General features: G+C 42.2%; 1 protein-coding gene across 1 annotated transcript in view; it reads left to right on the top strand.

Annotated features, from left to right (window-relative positions):
* The window catches only part of pid1 (phosphotyrosine interaction domain containing 1), a 42983-nt gene that overhangs the window by 16403 nt on the left and 4293 nt on the right, over positions 1-22287 (top strand). The window contains exon 2 of the mRNA XM_030745293.1: positions 6559-6705. Coding sequence (XP_030601153.1) covers positions 6559-6705 — 147 coding nt within the window. The remainder of the gene's footprint in view (positions 1-6558; positions 6706-22287) is intronic.

A 22287-nucleotide genomic window follows, 5' to 3' on the forward strand; every position in this document is an offset into this window, starting at 1 on the left:
ATATGACAGACTCCAGCCAGGAAATGTAGTCAAGTGTCTTGATGGATGGCGCATAGCATCATAACTATCCAACTATTAGATTCCTCTGAGGCCCTCGTTTACTCGTACCACTTGCTGTAGCAGTATACTAGCTATCACTAAACACTTGAATTAGAGCTATACTGATGGCACAGCTCTTCAGGCATATTAGGAGCAACAAATGTCATTCAGGGTAAAAAAAAAAACAAAAAAACAGGTCGATATTCAGCATGTGGAGGCTTTTGTTCAAGTTACACATTTAAACACAAATGCAGCCTTTCCATTAGTACCTACTCAACTCAACTCAACTTGATTTGTAGGGTTTTCCATTAGGTACTTTTTTAGTACCCACTCAGCCGGGGTTCCAAGCGATCCGAAAATGTGTGGCCAGGGGGTGTCGTCACGAGATGAGTCATTGAGAGCAAGTCCTTCACCAGAATCGCGTGCACCATTTTTAAAACCCTGCAGCGAGGGAAACGGAGACACACACAAACCAACACCGTGTTCCAAGGATGAGGTGCAGACGTTTCTGTGCTTGGTGGCAGTCAAGAGATGAGAAAGTGCATCAGGAGGACTCCGAGCTAATGGCCGCGTTTGAGTCGCATACAAATTACATCAAATGACAGCTGCTCACGTTGCGATATCGACTCCACCCATGTTGAGGTGGTACACAATTGTTATGGAAAACAAAGAAAACTGTGTTGAGTCAAGGCGTGCTGAGTAGGTACTTGTGGAAAAGAGGCTTAAGTGTGGAGGTCAGGCACTTCAGTGATTGCTCAAGTGTTTACAGGATCCTCGCTTTGTACCAAATCAAAACTGACCGTGCCCACACTGGTCTGATGTTGGAGGCCGAACACTTTTCTGGGTCCAAGTTATAGTCAGAAATAGAATCAATAACTTGATGAGGAGACAGTTGGGACTTGAGAAATAACAAAAACATTAGGATACTGTGAAAATATTGTGAATAGAATTCCAGAAGTGCTCCACAAGCAGCCCTCCCCATGCGGAAAAGAAATGGGGAATAAAAAACTTTCCTATTTCCTCAAGTAGTATATAGCACATTGTTTTATATGTATGTCTCATTGTATATAAAACACACACACACACACACACACACACACACACACACACACACAAACACACACACACAAGGCCAAGTTTTTTTCTAAACTTCTTTTCCATACCTGCTCAAACCTTGTAGACTTGGTGGGGGGGTGTAGAGTCGTGGCACCCCCCCAGTCTCACTCCGTACCGGGGCCAACCGCAGGAATGCAAGCCACTGTCAGGAAGCTGAAGTGCTGACGCGGAGGTCAGCAAGCGTTTACACACATGTGGCTTTACTTTCACAAGTCCATCATTCTTTTTCTCCTTCATCTGCCCCCCTCATGCCTTATCTTCCTCCTGCCCATCCCCTCTCTCCTTCCTTCTCTTTATTATTATTCTTCTCAGCATGAAGGTCCACTGTGGTGAGTGAGAGATTGGGGGGTTACACTGTAGGGCATCAGCACGGGATTAGGCTTTTTTTTTTTAGTTCTGCCATTTCATAGCCAAACACTATAATAATTCAGACTATGATGCATTTTGAAACCCTTATAACAATGACAGCAGAAAACCAACTGATCCAGGACAGTGTTAATATAATCATAAACACTGGTGTTAATGGTATTAACTTCAATAATCAGGTAATAATGCCTAAGTAGTGGTGTTTAATTTCAGACATTGACACAAAACCCATTTTTCTAAGTTGATATAGGGTTCTGCTTGGCTTTCTGAAGGCAACAGTGAAGACTGATGATAGTCTGCATTGGCAGTATTGGCTGTTTTCATCGCTCGAAAATGTTGACCATCTGTTGCAGGAGAAAATAGCTTTTGCGCAGCGTAACGTGGAAAACAGCTTTGTAGTTCCACTGAGTGCAGGAAAAAGTGAAGGAGAGCATTTGTTAAAGTGATCTGTACTTAACAAGAAACTCCAGTTTGTTTTTGGTGGTGTGCTCACAATAGCTCGCATTGTCAATTATTGCATTAATGTTGAGGATTTGAGAGGTCGGTTGAGTGAAATTCTGAAGCCGTGCTCAGCTGTGACAAAACAGTCCCGATTACGAGAAGTGTTTTATTCATGGATGGATTGCTATAAATCAAGTACAGACGTTCAGGGTTTCCACATGCTGAATTCTAATGTTTGACCTGTTGATTGTGATTTTCATCAACTGCAGCCATGGAGGTTGACATTTGCGGTGTACAGCTGTTGGATGGGTTGCTATAAGATTTGCTAAGGTAAGCTCAGTGCAGGATTAATCTGCTATTCATGATTTTCATACATTATTGGATAGTTCTTAAATAGGACCCACCAAGGAGCCACTCTGTTCACAATTGTTGGTAAATTGTACAGCTGTAAGGCAGCAGTGCTAACCACCGCACCACCGTGCTGCCTTATCTAATCAAAACTTATTTCCACTGTAAGTTTCCATAACCACCGATGACCAGCTGGGTTGCTGTAGAAGGACGAATTGGTGCACTGCCAAACTGTACAATTGTTGGTAAATATACAGTAACCCAGCTGGTCACCGGTGGTTATGGAAACTTACAGCGGAAATAAGTTTTAATTAGATAATGCAGCACGGTGGCGCGGTGGTTAGCACTGCTGCCTTACAGCTACAATGTCTGGGTTCAATTCCACCTTGGCCCAGGCCTCTCTGTGTGGAGTTTGCATGTTCTCCACGTGACCACATGGGTTTTCTCCAGGTACTCTGGTCCAGAGATATGCAGTTACTGGGGTTAGGTTAATTGGTCACTCTAAATTACACATAGGTGTGAATGGTTGTCTGTGTCTGTGCTGGCCCTGCAACAGGCTGGCAACCTGTACAGGGTGTACCCTGCCTCTTGACCTATGTGAACTGGGATTGGCTCCAGCCCCCCTGCAACCCTGAACAGGATAAGTGGAAGAGGATGGATGGATGGATGGATGGATAGTGAACATACTAGCTAATTAGCGCTTACCTTTGCTTTTAGTAAAAAGCCCAACAGACAGAGGATTTTGAAGACCAATGCCAGTGATTAAAAAAATCTAATCCGTAATTCTTCAGATACACAAAAGAGAAAACAGGTTTCCCTAACATTTGTTATGGTAGTTATGAGTCCTTATTGAGATATTATGACAATACAGTTTAAAAATAATCTTGTTTTATTGTCACAACAAGTGAACTCTGCTTGTTGTTTGTGTTTTGTGGCTTTCCATACATGTTACTAACAGGGAAGTTGCAGAGTGCCCTCTGGTGGACAAATTGTGTGACATTAACACTCATAATATGGCTAACGGGTGTTTCTCCTGTCTCTTCTTTACTTTTGAATTTTTCACTTATTAGCTGCTATAGATGGGCAACTAGCTTATACTGGCCTATATTTTGGTGGGGTGAGTATCAGTCAGGCTCTGTTTTACAATTGCTATTTAAACTTTCCCCTTCCAAATGGCACCATCGTTAAACCATTCAGATTAAAAATCGTCTAGATAGATCTTTTTTGCTATTTACTTTACTTTACTTTATTCATTTTTAAGCACTTTAAAAACAGCAACTGCAACAAAGTGCTGTACAATAAAAAGAGCAAAGACAACAAGAACAACAATAATAAAACAGGAAATACAAAATTAATAAGATCTCAATGTATACTAAAAGCCAGTGAATAAAAATGTGTCTTTAAAAATGTGTTCCATAAAATAGGGGCAGAAATGCTAAAAGCTCTATCGCCTCTGAGCTTTAACTTAGATCTTGGGACCTCAACTAGCAGCTGATCAGCTGATCTGAGGCAGCAAGTTGGGAGATAAGGAGTTATTAGCTCAGACAGGTACGATAGCGCTAGACCATGAAGACATTTGAACACAAATAAAAGAATTTTAAAACAGACTCTGTAGTGAACTGGTAGCCAGTGTAGAGAAGCCAAAACAGGAGAAATACGCTCCCTCCTTCCAACACCAGACAGGAGCCAAGCAGCAGCATTTTGAATCAGCTGAAGTTGTCTGAGGGAGGACTGACTGATACCAAAATAAAGGGCATTACAGTAGTCAAGCCTAGTAGTGATCATAGCATGGATCACCAACTCCAAGTGCTGCTTAGAAAGGAGGGGCTTAACCTTAGTTAATTGTCTTAAATGATGAAAGCAAGAGCAGACTACTGCCCCAACCTGGCGATCAAATTTCAGTTCACAGTCAAGTTTGAAGCCCAGGTTAGACACAGTCTGCTTTAAGTAAGGGGCTAAGGGTCTCAGGTCAATTTTAGATGAATCCTGCAGGCTACTCGGACAGAACACTATCACTTCTGTTTTATTTTCATTAAAGCTTAAAAAATTAAGGGCCATCCATGCTTTAATGTCCTCCAAACATAGCAATAATAATTTAATCGAGGAGGCACCTCTCTTTAAGGACATATACATTTGAATGTCGTCTGCATAGCAATGGAAGGAAATTCCATGCTTCCGCAGAATTGAGCCCAAAGGTAGCAAGTAGAGAGAAAAAAGCAGTGGGCCAAGAATTGAGCCTTGGGGAACCCCACAAGATAATGGGGCAAGTAAGGACTCTGCGTCAGCTAGTTAAACAGATATAGACCTGCCAGACAAATTTTCAGACCATTTTAAAACAGTACCATGGAAGCCAACATGGGTATTTAAACGGGACAATAAGATACTGTGGTCTATTGTGTCAAAAGCGGCAGATAAGTCTAAAAGCACAAGGACAACATAGTTCCCAGAGTCATTACCCCCTAGAACATCATTTAGAACCCTTACCAAGGCCGATTCGGTACTATGCTGAGCTTTAAAACCAGATTGAAATGTCTCTAAAATGTTGTGTTGGTCTAAAAAAGGCTTTATTTGAGAAAGGATGACTTTTTCTAGTATTTTGGATATAAAAGGCAGTTTGGAGATAGGCCTGAAATTAGCCAAAACAGTCTGGTCAAGGCTAGGCTTCTTAAGAAGAGGCTGTATCACTGCGTGTTTAAAACTCACAGGGATGTCACTTTACAACAGGCTACTATTTACAATGGTAAGGATAGAGTGCCCAATACTAGGGAAGACGTCCTTATGAAAGTAAGGGGGAATAATTTCATGAGGAGAGCCCGATGGTTTCATGTGTTCGACTATGTTATTTAAAAAGGTCAAGTCTACTGGCTGAAACCTATCCAGAATGGCCGAACATGGGGCCAAACAGGCAGGGTCATTTTCAGGTAACACAATAAGAGATCTTAAATTGGACACCTTACCAGTAAAGAAATTCATAAAATCATCGCAGGTTAAACCGCCCATCTCCCCAAGCAAGCACGGTGAAACATTAAGAACAGAGTCAATAGTTTTGAATAAGACACGCAGATTATGTTGATGAGAGAGAATAATCTTGGACAAGTAATCCTTTTTTGACCTCCTTAATGGAACTTTGATAAAGATGCCAATATTTCCTGAGAAGCAGGAAGGAGGCTTGCAAATTGTCTTTTTTCCATTTACGTTCGGCTCGACGACATTTACGTCTGACCTCACGAACTTGATCATTGAACCAAGGTTCAGGTTTGGTCTTAGACTGCCTAAGTTTCATAGGAGCCAATGTATTTAAGATTTCCTCATCTATGTCCACGAGCTCTGGGTGGTGACCGAAAGGATGAGATACATACAAACAGCAGGATATAAGCTTCCTCCACAGGGTGTCTAACGATCAAATCTGGGTATTCCAAACCAATGGTGTGAACATGCCAAGAGCCCAGCTTCACATTGCAGCTAGCGGTTTGTTTAAGTTGTGTATAACTGTTTATAGCAAACAGTAACCTTGTTAGTCCCTAACAAGATCGATTGATATGGATTTGGCAAGAAATTTCATTTTCAGGCCGCAGTTCGCCGATTGATAGAGCCAGACAAATAAATGAGATCAGGCCGCAGACACCGTGCCCAGCAGGTATGCTGTTTTCCCCTTAGTTCTGAAAAAATCATGATTTAAATTAGCTGCTCAGTTTTGTTTTGACGGTGTCTAAAAATACCAGAAATTCTAGCAGGCACACTACACATGGCCAGACCGACCATGTGGTTCTGCTCGACTTCAGGGAACGCTTGCCATGGACTGTAGTATGAGAGCAGGCGGCCCCTCTTGTTTTGACGGGGACAGAGAGGGCAGGGCTTCCTTCGTCTGCTCCTCACATTCCACTCGGAGCAGAATAAACCTCTCGCAGCATCTTACTTGGACTTTTCATCTTCATTTTTTCACCACTGAGATGTTTTTTTATGAGTTTAAGGAGGTGCCTGTTAAAATATAAAATCCTGAAATCCTTTAACCCATTGAGCACGTTCCATACTTTCCTATGAGTCTTGCTGGACGCGAGGATGCACCTCTGCACACGCCACACTTTAAAATGCTGATGTTTCTGGGGGTTGTAATTTTCTTTGTGTAAGCTGCAGTGTTGACAAGGAAACATAATGTTGAACCACAGCCATAATTACCCTTTTTTGCTGTTTGGTACAGATTCCATATTTGCCTAAAGCACAGTGTGTATATCTGTCTTTCTCCATCAGCACTTTCAGACCATGCTGAAGACCAAGCTGAATGTGCTGACGCTGAGAAAGGAGCCGCTGCCCACGGTGATCTTCCACGAGCCCGAGGCCATTGAGCTCTGCTCTACCACACCGCATGCAAAGAGCAGGACTCATGCTGGATACAAGGTAGGGTCACATGAACCTAATAATTCTCAAATCCAGCCCTGAACACTAAATCTGTAATAGCATTAATAGAGCCATAATCCAAATGTTTTTCCTTTTCTTTTTGGTCACAAGTTTAATTAACTTCCATTGCGGATTTTCCAGCACTGAGTTTTTAAAGTTTTAAGTTTCCTGTCTGAATCAAATACTTGAGTAATAATATGAAATGTCTATGTGGGCACAAACATACATGTGTCCTGGCAGGGGTGTGTTTGTTTTCCTTCTCTCCCCAGCTCTGCTAAGTGTTAGATGTAGGGTATGATCCAATGAGCTGTTTGACTCACAGTCTGTATTCTCTGCTCCCTCTCCTCAAAACAGAAGACAATCAGGGCTACAGATTAAAATAGCAGCCAGGCTCTCTTATTACACACAACACTTCTAACCCAGTAACTGTGTCTTTGTGTATTTGCCTCCGTTGTGCCACAGCATTGTAAGCATAACAAATAAACTGAAATCACTGCATAAGGCAACTTCAAGTGGCTGCGTTTTGGGGGGGGGGCATGGTGAGGCTTTTGTTTTGTATGTCTGATGTTGTTTTTGGTCACTAATGTTGTGTCATTAACAGGCATCTTGGAAACGGAGGCTTTTCTAACTTCACCAAACTAAAATAAACCTTTCATATCTGCCAGCTGACATAAAAGAAAAAATAATCCTGCTTCAAATTCTTGCCAAAAAACACTGATGTGGAACACACAGTCCCAGTTCTTGTTGATATATGTATTTGTTGGATAGCTGTACAGACAGGCAAACACGAACACACACAGACTCATGCAGATGCACTTGTACTAAATGCATATATGTCTGGGGGGGGCATCCCAAAGGCAGCTACAGGGCCAAAAGTGCTGAGTCGTCTTTGGCACTTCCCAAAAGCTCCAGAAGTTGAAGTGAAAGTCAGTAAGAGGAACTTTATTTGCAGAGCAGAGCAGTTTGGCCTAGCTAGCAGAGACACATGAGACAAACAAGATAACCAGCAGAGTTTTCACTGGCTCATATTCACCTACAGGTGGGAGAAGTTGTCCTGTGCCCTGTTAGGGCAAACAATATGTTATGCTTGAAAGTTATTAAAATAAGACCACATGCTGTGGGATTTACAGATCCAAGATGAGAATACAATAATATATACAGTGTTGTTTGTCACGGATTGTTTTTAAAAGCCCTGTGAAATGGGCTTCTGTCTGTGGTCATTTTAAAGCCCGGTCCCTGGCAGTGGCCAGAAGTGTGGTGGACACAAATACATACAGTCCCATCCAGATGTTTCCAAAGGAAAACCTTTGGAACACTTAAGTGTTGAGGTTGTGTTGGGGAAGTTCAAGGTGGAAGAGTTATACATTATTTACCTTTATGGTAGATTTGCAAAGTTGTGACACCATGAGTGGAGTAGGTAGCTGCTGTGATGACTATCCCTGTGTAATGAAGATGTGTGTGTGTGTGTGTGTGTGCGTGCATGTGTGCGTGCGTGCACCTGCGTGTGCGTGTGTGAGAGAAAATGAGGATTCCCCGACTGTTGTAAAATTGGTTGTTAAAACCCCCAGTCACACACACCTAGAACGCAGTTAGTGACGCCCTGGTAATCACTGATTGTTAGGGAAAAATGTGTATTCTCCGGCTGGTTGGCCGAGTGGTTGCCGGGGGTTGCTGGCTGTTTCTAGGTGAAATTTTTTAAGTTTAAGTTTGCAGTTACTTTGATCGTGAGCAGATACAGTAGCTGCAGTCAACCGCAATAAATGAAAGATGCTGATGTGTCTGCAAACACTCGCCAACTACTCACTAAGTGGCAGTGAAACTGTAAAGATTGCAATGCAAACCAGAAACGGTGAAGTTGCACCTTTTGAGACATGTTGGTCTGGTTTGCATCACATGTTTTACCACTGCTGGATGGTTGGTTAGCGAGTGTTTGCAGACAAACTGGTGACTTCCATTCAAACTACAGGCAACTGCAGTAACCTGCTAGCAACCAAACCAATCACAAAGAGGCTTTCGGTACCGCACCATCTTTGCGACCAGCAACAACCAGCAATCCCCATCAACCACTCATTTGGGAATACACATTTTCTCCTAGCAACCAGAAGTTGCCAGGGGGTTGCCGACTGGTCTCTTTTAATAAAATAATGTAATACATAGTGGCTAGCTTAAGTGGTTTCATAATATAGGAGAGGCTAGCTGGTCACCTCAGATAACTCTTAACAAGATCAACGTAGGGACACATGATAAGAATTTGGATTATGAATTTTTATTTCATTAGGTCTTTTTTTTAGACAGAACACACTTGTGTGAATGAGAGGGAGAGATGTGTAACAGTTAAGCTGCAAGTAGTAGTGGTACTGAGGGTAGGTGGTTTAAGTACCTGGGTTCTGGGTTTAATCTTCCACGTCAATGGCCAGTGCACAAGAGAGGTGAAGAAGAGAGTGCAGGTAGGATGGAGTAGGTGGAGACCTGCTATGATGTTTGGTTTGGAGACAGCAGCGCTGACAAAAAGACAGGAGGCCGAGCTGGAGGCGGCAGAGTTGAAGATGCTGAGATTTTCAGTGGAAGTGATCAGGGTGGACAGGATTAGAAATGAGTAGGGTGAACAAGGTGAGATGGAGGCAGATGATCTGCTGTGGTAACCCTTAAAGGGAGCAGCTGAAAGAAGAATTTTATTAGGTCTTTTTAGCCTGTATAACATGCATTAATATTTGTGTCACAAATTACTGACTCATCAGCATACTGGTGTTCCACATGTTACCCTTAATTTCCTCACTCACTCCTTCTTTATAATTACCGGTCATGCACTGGCAGTGTTTTTTTTATTGTGGCAAACATCCTTCAAAGCATCCATCTGATGCATAGTTTCTCAGTGGGAATCAAGCCAGGAGCGACACACAGCAGCCTCTTGTTTCATCCTTGGAAATCACTGTCATCATGGAAGATAAATATTGATATATCACCTAGGTGAACGCTGCACCCAGCTGGGCTTGGCATCCCTCTTTGTCTGGTGTGAATCCCAGCATCCACTTGCTGCCTGCTCCTCTTCTGTACTCGCGGCTCTTTCCAGCAACACTGAGAATGCCAAAGCCATGTTGCCATAGATACCAGCAGATTCAGATATTCAGCTGAATACCAGCCCCCCCCACACACACACACACACACACACACACATAATTTCCCTCATCTGTCTGAGACTTCTTTAGATGCAAGTCTGCCTTGCCGCCTGCATCTGTTGGCTTCTGCAACTTCCTGTCTGAGTCACTACCTGCCTGTCTGCATATCTGTCTGCCCACCTCCTACAGCACCTCTGCCTCCACTGTTACTGCTCAGAGACATTATTGTCTTTTCAAGGCAGAAAAATAAGGAAACATTAGTCCTTTTTGGACTCCTTGCCCTCCTTCCTGCAGAATATTATAGCATTTATTATCCCGGTGGAGTGTTTCACATCGCCTTCCTTTCTTTTCTTATTTCCCCTTCACTCTCTCCCCTCCAGTCATGCACCCACTTTACAGGCAGCCTGGCTGAGGACTGCTGTTCCTCCGCCAAAGCTAGCAGCCAGCAAGCATGAAAGGCCACCTCTCATTGCCCTCCTTTCCCTGCCGCTGTCAGAGCGCTCCACTTCACATCCATTGACAATGTGTTCAATGTACTTTGCAGCCATGCCGGCTTCATAACCATACTTCATGGAGGTTGTGAAATTACTCTGGTGTCTGCTTAAAAAAACAATATAATTTAGTTGTGTTTGAACTTAATTTGTTCCCTTCTCCTAAGAGTAGAAAGTAGCTTTTGAGAGTTGCATGACTGCGACCCCTGAGGAGTCAAATTAGCTTCTTTTTTTTTTTAAAGTGTGCTTTTGCATGTGGCTCCTTGGGAATGAATGTCTATGAGGCATGAGCACACAAGTGTCCAATTCAGGCCCACCTTACGTTCGCAGCAGCCCAGCAGTGGGACAGACAGTATGTAGTCTGTACAAGTGTTAACATGAATGTCAGATGAAGACTAATTACCCGTCATTCACTGCTTTAAATTATATTTGTGTTGAAAATGAGAAAAGCAGAGCAGAAACAAATTGAATCGGAGAACCACTGGAAAATATAAGACTATATCAAGGAGCAAATTCATTAGCTTTATGTTAGCCTATGTCTATCCAACGGCAGTAAGATTCTGCTAACAGTATTTCTAAGACTTGCAACTTACCATATTGTATTTCATTTGTTGGGGGAAAAGGGCCAAAATTAGATGAATGGTTGGATTATATAAAGATTCCTCAAGTTGGTTGGGATTTGCTTCTGTAATACCAAACTGTATACTCCTATTTAAGTTAGGGCATTTCTGTAATACAGCAAAAGACATTGTGCGTTCAGGCTCGCTGTAACACTGTAACAGTGTCATGTCTTATTGGGACACCAGGACACAGCCATTATAACATATTAACTTCACAATATCATCAGTAGCACATGTGCTTTTCCTGCTCTTACAGGCCAAAAGCTCAATTATCAGCATTGATCACTGGCTTTGCTCCTTCTGCTAGTCATAATTTCACTTCTGTATAGTGAGATCAAACCAGTGACACTGTGTGATTCTCCCTCTGTCACTTGCATCATTGACATCAGCAGCCCGTGTAGGGCGGGCTGGTCCTACCATGCCTTTATCTAATCTGTTGGGCAGAGAGCCTTTTTGTCTCTCCGTGCTTGATATTCTGATGTCAGATGGTGTGCTGGGTGTGCCGTCACTTCTCCTCTCAGAACAGAACGTGCAGTGATGACATTTAAATCATTTTTTTTTTTTACCACGTAGTTCAGATGACTGGTGCTTTCTGCTCCCTGCACTGTGGAATGTACAAGCAGATTTGTATCAGTGCTTTCTTGCGTGTTTGTGTGTTCGTAGCTCGAAAAAGTGCAGAATCGCTGATGTGCAAATATTCCTGGGTTGTTTTGTTCCTTGTTTTTAAATTCAGCAATCAGTTTCCAGACCTCACAGGCAGGACACCAGATGTTGTACTCATGCTTCTGTTTAAAAAAAAAATTGGCTTTACTCTGACCACAGTTATCTGATAGAGAAGGGGTGAGCAATTCATTTTCCCAAGAGGCCACATGAGAAACTGGGACTGCTGTGGAGAGCCACACCATTAAGCTCAACTCAGTTTGGTTGATCTGTTTATAAGCTCCTACTGGTAAGAGTAGATGTTACAAATAGGCAATGAAAAGGTGGAAAGTTCTCCTCTTTGAGAGACCAATAAAAATCCAGCATTTGGAACACCTGCCAGTTGGTCCCATTTCAACCCCTGTCACGGCTGCGTGCTGGCAAGGCAGGGAGGACCCCAGTGCAGGACACGACGAGAGCAGGTTTAGAGGGAAGTTTATTTTAAAACTTCAATAATCACAAAACAGTAAACTCAAAACTCCAAAACTCGAAGACAAAACACACAGGCAAAAACTGACGAGGACCTGAACACTGAACTAAACAACACTGAGACTTAAATACACAAAGGAAACGAGGGGTGAGGGGAAACAACTGGGAACAACAGGTGAAATGAATGAGACTAATGACAAAGGGGAAGCAAAACTAAACACAAAGCACAAGGAACACGAGACTGTCAAAATAAAACAGGAACTGACTAAACATAACAGATACTAACCTAAACACAGAAAACTTAACAAAGGCAACATTACAAAATGAAAACACAAGGAAACCAAACTGCACACTCAAACAACAAACAGAGAAACTAAAAGAAATGCCAAGAAAACAACCTGAAAAGTACAACAAAAGAAAGCTACACAAAAGAACTCAAAACGCTGGGCACAGGATCATGACAACCCCAGCCTATCAAAGCATGCAGCTACCTGTTTTGCAGACATCACAGCTCTCATCCAGAGCCAAGGAGAAAAAGTCAAAACTGTCTGCTTTGTTTTTCAACCGCAGCTTCAGGTTTCACGCAATGATCTCGATCTACCTTGTTACGGTTCGGCTGGAGAGGGAGCGTTCTCAAATGCTTCTTTTTTTTTGTCAGGGCAGATTATCATGGCAGATCCCACCAAACACTTTGGTAAGCTCTCTGTCAGAGAGTGGCTTACTGTTCTTTGTGACTTTTGTGGGAAATCACAGAGCTGGTCTTAACTGCGTCATACCCGGATGTGTAAAGCCTGGTAAAAAAAAAAATAAACTAGTTGCTTTTCATTATGCATCAGTCAAGTTCTTGTACTTCTCTGAACGTTTAGTCTCATAATGGCGATTCACTCTGTAGCAATCTGCTCTCCACAGTCTAAGCACACGGATTTAAATACATGTCTTGTTAAAAACTCTGCAATCTTTCTTTTTTTTTTTTCAGCGTGAGCTAACATCTTTCAGGACTTGCAAGCTCACATCTGTCAAACATTGATTCCAGTGCTGAATCACTCGCACGCACCTACGCATGTAAAAAAATTTTTAAAGCGGTCGGCTTTAAAATAAAAGCGACACATTTGTATTGGGATTTTACACAAAATTGCAAGAAACATTAAACCATTCTCTGATGAGGAGTTCATCAAAGAGCGTCTGGTGCCTGACATGATGTACACTTATTTATGTTTGATCCTAATTTCCCATTGACCTCATGTGGGCCAATCAGGGACAAACAACGGACAGGACAGTGCCCAGGTCTGAGATAGATGCTGCACATAAAACAGAGTTTACACATTTAAAAGTCTAGGACATAGGCCTTTAGTCAGACATGTTACAGGTGTGGAGGTTATATTTCAGGTAAGCTCAAGTGTTACCCTCTGCCTGTAGTCAGGTACAGTTACCATATTTTGAGAAGACAGGATCTTATTTAGGGCTAAACAGAAAACTTGTAAACCCGAAACAACAATTGATTATGTTTATGTAAGCGTAAGGTAGAAACAGAATCAAGAAATGTTCCTTTAAATGGAAACTGGAGCACAGAGGAGTCAACAGGCAGTCTGGGTTTCTCGTTCAGGTTAACTAGTGTCACCTCTGCTGGCATCGCTCCTCCTCAGTGGAGCAGCCAGGCCGGGCTGTAGTTCAGTTTTCCACAGATCCACTGATTGACCCAAGCTTTTTGGCTCTTTTCTGGAGACCAAATACTCGGGTCATCCTTTTTGTTTTTTCCACTCTTCTCTGTGTCGCTTACTTTCACTATTGGTAGTTATTGGTTTTGGTAGATATAATTAGAACAGAGAGGGATGCAGCATTTTGTCATTTGGATACAAAACTAAACCCCTGGCTTCCGGTATATGCAGCTTACTGATTATTGATCCGATACCAGTGTTAACACTCTGTGGAGGAGACTGTCTATTTCAAGTTATTGCAAATGCAAGTTAAAGTATGACCAGTACCACTAAAATACTGTATAACATTTGATGAATTTCCTGTGAGTACCATAGTCACAGTACTTGTAGATCGACCCAATGGCTGAATGGTGAGAAGTTAATGCGTACCTCGGCTTAGACAAATCTTGCTTCCATCTTTGGAATATCAACAGTCTTGTGTTGCAGCAGGCTGTATGGAAGCTGGTGCGAATGTAAAAAGCTCCTTTCATTTACACTTAAGTGCTCTGGTCTTGGCACTGAACCAGAGTAATTATTTTTATTTTTTTTTTATTTTTTGGCTGATACACACCATGCATTTGTCTCCCAACACAAACAAGCAAAATACACATAGCGCTTTGAAACGGAATTAAAAAAAAAAAAAAAACTCTTCCAGCTTTGCATGCTGTGATCAGCACAGCCAGCTGTACTGTGTTGATTCAATACGTTTAGAGGAATTTTAACAACCTCTTCAGGAATGCTGCATTCCCAAGCAGTGGATTGTTGGGGGGTACAGACATAGAGGCTTACTGAGGGAGAACACCAAGGTAACCTCCACTGTCAGCAGTTGCACAGTCGGGCAGATCTTTGGGATGTGCAGTAGGATTTTGGTGAGTCAGTAAGTGTCTTTATTTTACTGACATGGTCATAACTGAAGTGTTGATATTTTGAGCCAGTACAGTACTGAATATTCAGAACCATAAAAATCTTATATTAATCATTATGACAGCAATGTGTAACTGGTATTCTTTCCCTTAAATGCTAAACAGTGTATGGCTCAGACACAAACAACAAATTAAAGGAAAACCTGAACCTTTGAAAGAAGGAATATCTTTTGGAACAATGGAATTTAGACCCTCAAGTAGAGATTCAAAGATTTTGAAAATCAGTATCAGGGAACATCGGCCAACTACCTCATTTATACTTACAGTTTATGTTGGTTCGGGACATTTTCCCTTTCACAATCCTACACAGGTGTTGTATTTTCTGCAGTTCTTTTTCAAATTACCTGAAAGTTTCTTTTGAGCCACAGATAATATCAGGTATTTTCCTAACTCTTGGCAGCCAGCATCCAATCACCACTGCCATAATCAAATCTGTAATGTTTCCAGATAGCCAACCATTGAGGCATGAACAAAAGCAATTGCATTTTCATGCTGACATTTTATCTCTTGCCATTTGGAAAAGATTATAAAATTTGGATGAAACAAACTACAACCGTGTGGGTGTAGGGGGAACAAGCATGGACTGTGCATTTAGTCGGTACCACCTGTTTGCCCGTGGACCAGTTTCTGTGAAGGTGCCTAAAATGCTGAAATGACAAGCTCCAGAAGTGTTGCTGACCCGCCTTCATGGCCTGTTTCCAAAGCTAATCTGTCATGGGCCAGGGAGCTTTTCTCAATAACTGCCTCCTTCTTCCGGTCTTAGACTCTCTTCCTGTCATCCCTTCTTCTTCCTCCATGTTCCCAAAGCCTCTCTGTAGGGACAGGTATCTCTTCATCAAGTCCTCCTTCATCTTTTTCTCACACCCCCCCCTCTTTTCTTCTTATTCCTTCAGATCCTTTTTCTAGTGATGGCTGGACCAGCTGTGGCTTCAGCAGCTGGGCTATGCTAGCTCTTCACCTCTCATCCGCACAGACATCCCTGTGTGCTTACACACAAATAACGACTCACACTGCGATAGACAGACACACAGACAGTGTGTGTTGCATGTGAATTGGCCAGGACGTTCCCGTCTCTTCCCACTGGCTCACTTGCTGGGCCGCGGATGTTTTTTCAGTCCCCCTCTGTGTGTCCCCTGCTTTCTTCTATCCTTCTTTGCATTTACTTCATTTCTATCAACTTTTTCCCTCATCTGTTAATAATAAACTTCCCTTTTCTCTCTTTGCATGTCTGTTTGTTCTTTGCCCTCCCACAACTGTGGTTTTCTAGGCATTGTTGTGCTCACATCCACTGATTCTTTCAAAATGGAAAATGTCAAAAACGGTCAAAAACAGTTATCATGAAACTCAGAAAGCATTGTTACTGGCTGGTGCGGTGGTACATGATTAAACACGTTTGCATGCATGTTCTCCACAGTTTTCTATGTTTTTATGAGTAAGAGATGCCGATTCTTTTGTAGTGTTGTAAATGTAACAGGCTATCATACAATTTTTACACTTACTGGCCACATTATTAGGTACACCTTGCTAGTACATTCCTCAGAGATTTTGCTCCATGTTGACATAATAGCATCACACAGTTGCAGTTCATATTGCACACAATCAGTGATGTCGCCACAGCTCTGTACATTTTATACCAGCGGTGAAGGCGCGAGTACTCACTGCAGTATTATCCAGAAGGATAGGTGTCATGACTCAGACAAAACCTCCACATCAGCACTGATATAGCAGGAGAAGAAATTAAAACCAGAAGCAAAGAAATAGCAGTTTGTTTGTTTTTTTCCAAAGTTTTTTCCAGAAAGTCTCAGGTTTTCAAATTGTTGGAACATCTGTGAATCTCTGATAAATAAATAAAATGGCAGCAAAAACAAGTCACGATTGTACGCTCATGTCTTCAACCCAGTGAGGCCAGCCACGGGACCCACGCAAGGTCACAAAACTTGATACAAGACGGGCCAAAACAACACCAAAGCGCAGGTTGCGCCAACAGATGTGACATTACTTTTGGCATGCAGCACTGTTGGAGACGGCCAGAATGGCGAGTGTAATGAGCCCATTATGGTGCGTTCCATTTCAAATGGGAAGTCGAAATTTCTGAGATCCCAGTCGGAATTTCCAACTGGAACCCCCCCCCTCAAGTCAGACTTTCAACTTGGAAAAGTCGGAACAGCTCCACCAACTGTGACTTAACCATTGAACAATTGAAGATGGCGGCAGTGCACGTAAACAGTAGTATTTTTTTTTTTTTTAACATTTTTCTTACCACAATTGTTCTACTGTATCATTTAAGCATTTTTTCCTTTCACCATGTAATGCCCAGTTTACTAATTATATTTGTACCTTTGAGCAAAGCCAGCTGTTCCCCATTTTTCAGCGTTTGTGCCAATCTGAGTTACCCATCTGATGGCAGGAGATTCAAGCATAAAGTACATTTGAGTGGTGTCAGTCATGTTTAACTCTTTGTCCAATCACGTTTGCCTCAGTTTTTTCATTATAATCAGACAAACTATCAGTGCTGGCAGAAGCTAGCCAAATGAACAGTGCAGCTGCCTCAGATGATCATGAAGCTGTCGTCTTGCAGGTGGCAGCAGGCCTCTGAGATTCTCGCAGTGTACAGTAAGAAAAACAGAGAGTGAGAGAATAGAAAAGGACAATGGCTAAAACCAGTCAGTAATAGCAGCCACATGTCAGCACACATGCAAATGTTTAACCAGGCTCCCTCCCCTCTCTGTCACAATCTCAAACATTCCCACTGCTTTTCTTTGTTTTTGTGTCTCGTTGACGAAGCAGGTATGCTTTTGTCTGCACCAGAATTCCAGTGGATAGTTTAAATTTCAGTTTCACATAAGCTTGTTTTCTAAACCTCTCTGTTCCTCTCATCCTGTCTGTTTTTTCTGTCCACATTTGCTTTATTTATCTTTACAACATCCTTTCTCTGCAGCCCCCAAGGCCTTTGTTCCTGTAACTGATCCTCATTCCTGTCTCTATATTGCTTCACATGCAATCAGCATTTCCACTCTGGTGGGGTAGAAATAACGGCGAGGCCATGAAGAAGTGCAGAATAGTGGAGGGGAGGTGAAGGGGGTGAGGGAGTTCACTGGAGGAACAGGTGAAAGAGACTGAAGGGAGGGAAAAAGATGCGAGTGGAGGAGTGAAGTGGAAACTCGTGAAAAGTTGAAACACGGTTGCCAGCACCTTAGCCAACTGGTGAGCAGACTGCCAGACTAGAGCACAACACGTGCCCTTGTCTGGGATTTATGGACTGATGTATCAGTTTATCAAGAACCTGATGTGGAGATGGCTGTGGCTTGAATGGTTTGCTTCATTCACTGACAGAGTCCTGTGGCAAGCATCCACGCTTTGGCTTGAAGATCCTGAAAGCTTCTCATACCTGCTCTATCACTAAGTCATCCAGCCTGAATCACATCTGTTCTCTGTCTGCAGTATTGATTGTGACTTGAGTCTGTCTCTTCATTTTTCCAATCATTTCCTGTGAGATGCACCTGAGAAAACTATCCCAATGTGCTCACGCACACTATAGCTAATGAAAGTCATCCACTGACTTGTCTTGCTTCTTCAGCTTGCTTCCAGACACCCAGATTGTGTGCAGAGCGATCTAAACACTGCTGCTTTGCAGCCTCAGTCCTTCAGCTGGTGTCAGATGTTAGAAAAGCACGTGTGCTTTCAATTATGTGATCGTGCACGTCTTTTCCTGCCCTTTTCTCTTTAATTTTCTGAAATGCACATCTACACACCAATTTTTTTCTGTGTATCACAGAGTTTAGTTTGGTGCTTGAACTGTATTTTTTAAAAGAGCTACAGATTCAGGAAAGAACCGCAGCAATCTCTCTGTTTAAAACATATTAATTCCTTATATTTATTTATTTAGAGGGCAGAGCTTTCAACAAGGTAATGGTTGTTTCCCACCAAGCAATTAAATTTACCCTAAACTGTGACACTTAGGCTCTGACTCCTTCTTAAGGCATTTTGAGTCATTACCACAAAGTGAGCCAGTGATGGGCAGAACTGACACTATCTTATCCTACATGAGATGCTGTTTACACTCACTGAAAAACCTTTTTTAGGTACACTTGTTCAGCTGTTTGTTGTCTAATCATCCAGTTACATCACAGCAACTCAGTGCATTTAGGCATGTAGACGTGGTCAAGATGGCCCCCTGAAGTTCAAACAAAATGTGATTTAAGTGACTTTGACCTTGGCATGGTTGTTGGTGCCAGAAGGACTGGTCTACATATTTCAGAAACTACTGATCTTCTGGGATACACTCAAGGAATGCAGAAGAGCATCTTTGAATGTATAACACATTGAACCTGGCCTCCACAGATCTCCATCCAGTGGAGCACCTTTGGGATGTGGTAGAACAGGAGATTTGCATCAGAGATGAACAGCTGTGTGATGCTATCAACATGGAGCAAAATCTCTGAGGAATGTACTAGCAAGGTGTACCTAATAATGTGGCCAGTAAGTGTAAAAATTGTGTGATAGCCTGTTACATTTGCAACACTACAAAAGACTCGGCATCTCTTACTCATAAAAACATAGAGCACTGTGGAGAACATGCATGCAAACATGTTTAGTCATGTACCACCGCACCAGCCAGTAACAATGCTTTCTGAGTTTTTGACATTTTCCATTTTGAAAGAATCAGTGGATGTGAGCACAACAATGCCTAGAAAACCACAGTTGTGGGAGGGCAAAGAACAAACAGACATGCAAAGAGAGAAAAGGGAAGTTTATTATTAACAGATGAGGGAAAAAGTTGATAGAAATGAAGTAAATGCAAAGAAGGATAGAAGAAAGCAGGGGACACACAGAGGGGGACTGAAAAAACATCCGCGGCCCAGCAAGTGAGCTGGTGGGAAGATACCATTATTATTGCAGATAATATTATATGGCATAGCCCTACAACTAAGGCATGCAGAAGACCATCTCTGAATTCACAACACATTAAACCTTGTAAGTAGATGGGCTACACCAGCTGAAGACCACACTGGTTGCCGCTCCTGTCAGCTCAGAACAGGAAACTGAGGCTACATTCAGACAAAGTCACCAAATTGCGACAAAATAGGACTGGAAAAATATTGCCTGATCTGATGAGTCTCGATTTCTTCTGTAATATGTGGATGGTAGGCTCAGAATTTGGCATATACAACACAAGAGCATTGATCCATCCTGCCTGCATCAACGACCCAGGCTGCTGGTGGTGTAATGGTCTGGGGGATATTGTCTACATGAGTATTGTTGCTGACCGTGTCCATCCCTTTATGACCACAGTTTACCCAACTTCTGATGGCTGCTTCCAGCAGGATGATGCACCATGTCACAAAGCTCAGATGATATCAAAATGATTTCTCGAACATGACAGTGAGTTCACTGTACTCAAATGGCCTCCACAGTCACCAGATTGCAATCCAGCAGAGCACCTTTGGGATGTGGAGGAATGGGAGATGACCAGCTGACAAATCTGCAGCAACTGTCAGATGCTGTCATGTCAGTATGGATCAAAATCTGAAAAAAAGTTTCCAGTACCTTGCTGAATGTGTGCCAGGAAGAGTTAAGGCTCTTCTTAAGGCAAAAGGGCATCCAGTCTGGTACTAGCAAGGTGTACCTAGTAAAGTGGATATGTGAGTGAGTGTGTATGCTTTTTTTTTTTCTCTGTTTTCTTTGACTAAAATACTTGACCTGATATTATTTCACTCACCTTGGTTGCAGACACTTGCAATAGACCTCTACTTTCAAACTTACAGTAGAATCTACACTTTAGTCAGTCTGAATTTTGATAGTTTGGAGAAGAAAGCAGATGAGGAACTGTCCCTCTTTCGATTGCTCACTTTCAGAGTTGCGTCGTGGCAGAAATATGGGTGCTATTTTATTATTAACTGTTCGCTTTTGCTGTGCATCATTGGATGCACTGACAGCACAGACATTTTTTCCAGTATAACCTAGTAATATAAAAACTGAACCTGTCTGTGCCTTTAATCTGGAGCCAGGCCTATTCAACTCCACATTTAGTTTCACATTTAGTTTGTTTGGAGTTCATACAGTAAAATGCCGATCCTAAATGCACCTTGAGAATTTAATACCAGAAGTAAATGTGCCCAGTGTTGTCTCAGGAAGAAAACCATATATACCAAATATATACCAAATATACCAGTGCAGCTGAAATGGGTGATTCATGCACTGCAAACCAGAAAATCACAAGCATCCAGAGTGTTACTTGTGTATCCATTTTTTTTCTTTATATGAACACTGCCTTATTGAGCAATATTTTTTTTCTATTTCTAGCTGTCTCTCATCTTTCTTCTTGGGCAATGTAACAGTTTCCTCTTCAGCTGCGTGTTTGGTTTGGACTTTAAAGAAATAAACTGTTTGCTCAGTCTGCTGACCTCCTCACTTCACACATTCCTCACTTATCTTTCTTATGCACATTACACATGCACAAACCTGTATAATATTAGTTTTAGTCTCTGCTTTCCTAGAAAGTTGAGATGTTAACAGAACCGGCTCAGGCTTGCCAAAATTAGGTAGTAAAGTTTTGCTTTGATAATCAAACATGTTTGTGCCTTCTTGACCTACTGCGCTAACCTCTGTTCCATTTTGCCCTCCCGGACACCTCTGAAAGCATCCCGAGAATGAATTCATTCAGCTTGAATAGCAGGCGGCTGCAGCTCCTTTCGAACAAGGCAGATCAACTAGATCAGATCCCGATTTTCAAACACAACAGCGGAACAGAGCCAGCGAAGCAGAAATGTCGATGTAGGAGAACACATTAACTGTCCCTTTTTTTTTTTTTTTTTTTGGCCTTGAATACAGCCTGGCGAAGCAGCCAACCTTCATTTAACTAGGAAGCAAGCAATCAGTAAAAACAACAGCAGATTAAACAAGTAACTCAATATCAAAATGGGAGACAGTGAAAAGTACCCATAATGACTCTTTATTTCTATTTGATGTACAAACGGCACATTGTGGATGGTTGATGTATCTTGGCTCAGTCTTTGGATCTGTTGGCTCGCCGAGTGACCGCCGTTTGGCTGCAAGAGGGTGTCGGGGCGGTTAGCTATCAAAACGGCTCTGCCTCCAGGCTGTTCCTGCAGACCTGTGGTACTCAGCTGAATGATGGATCCAGTGTGAAGGCTGTATGTCTCACCCCGTGGTCACCAGTAATGAAAACCAGGCGTGAGGAGGCAGCTGTTTTTGCTGCCTGGCTCTGTTACTGCGCCTTAAATTGGGAATCTTCATCTTGTTGTGCTGGAATCGGGGTATTACGAGGACTCATACACCATAGTGGAGGTCTAAAACAAGCTTTCCAGAGGCTTCTTTGACCTACTGTTACATTTGTTTATTCATTAGTCAACCTTACACTTGCAAAATATGCTATATACAGTTGGTCCAGTTTGCAGTGTCATGTATTTTGTCTTTAAAAAAAGATCTCTGCAATTTCCTTGTTGGCAACACATTTATGAAAAGTCACAAACACAACCAGCTGATCTGAGTGGAGTTAAGAAGACTGTGGACAAGTAAATAAATAACATATGCTTTGTGTGTCTCAAAAAAAAGGGCCAATGCATTGGAATATCTGATTTTTAAATCAC

The sequence above is a fragment of the Archocentrus centrarchus genome, chromosome 13 (assembly GCF_007364275.1).
Source record: "Archocentrus centrarchus isolate MPI-CPG fArcCen1 chromosome 13, fArcCen1, whole genome shotgun sequence".
Taxonomy (NCBI): Eukaryota; Metazoa; Chordata; class Actinopteri; order Cichliformes; family Cichlidae; genus Archocentrus; species Archocentrus centrarchus.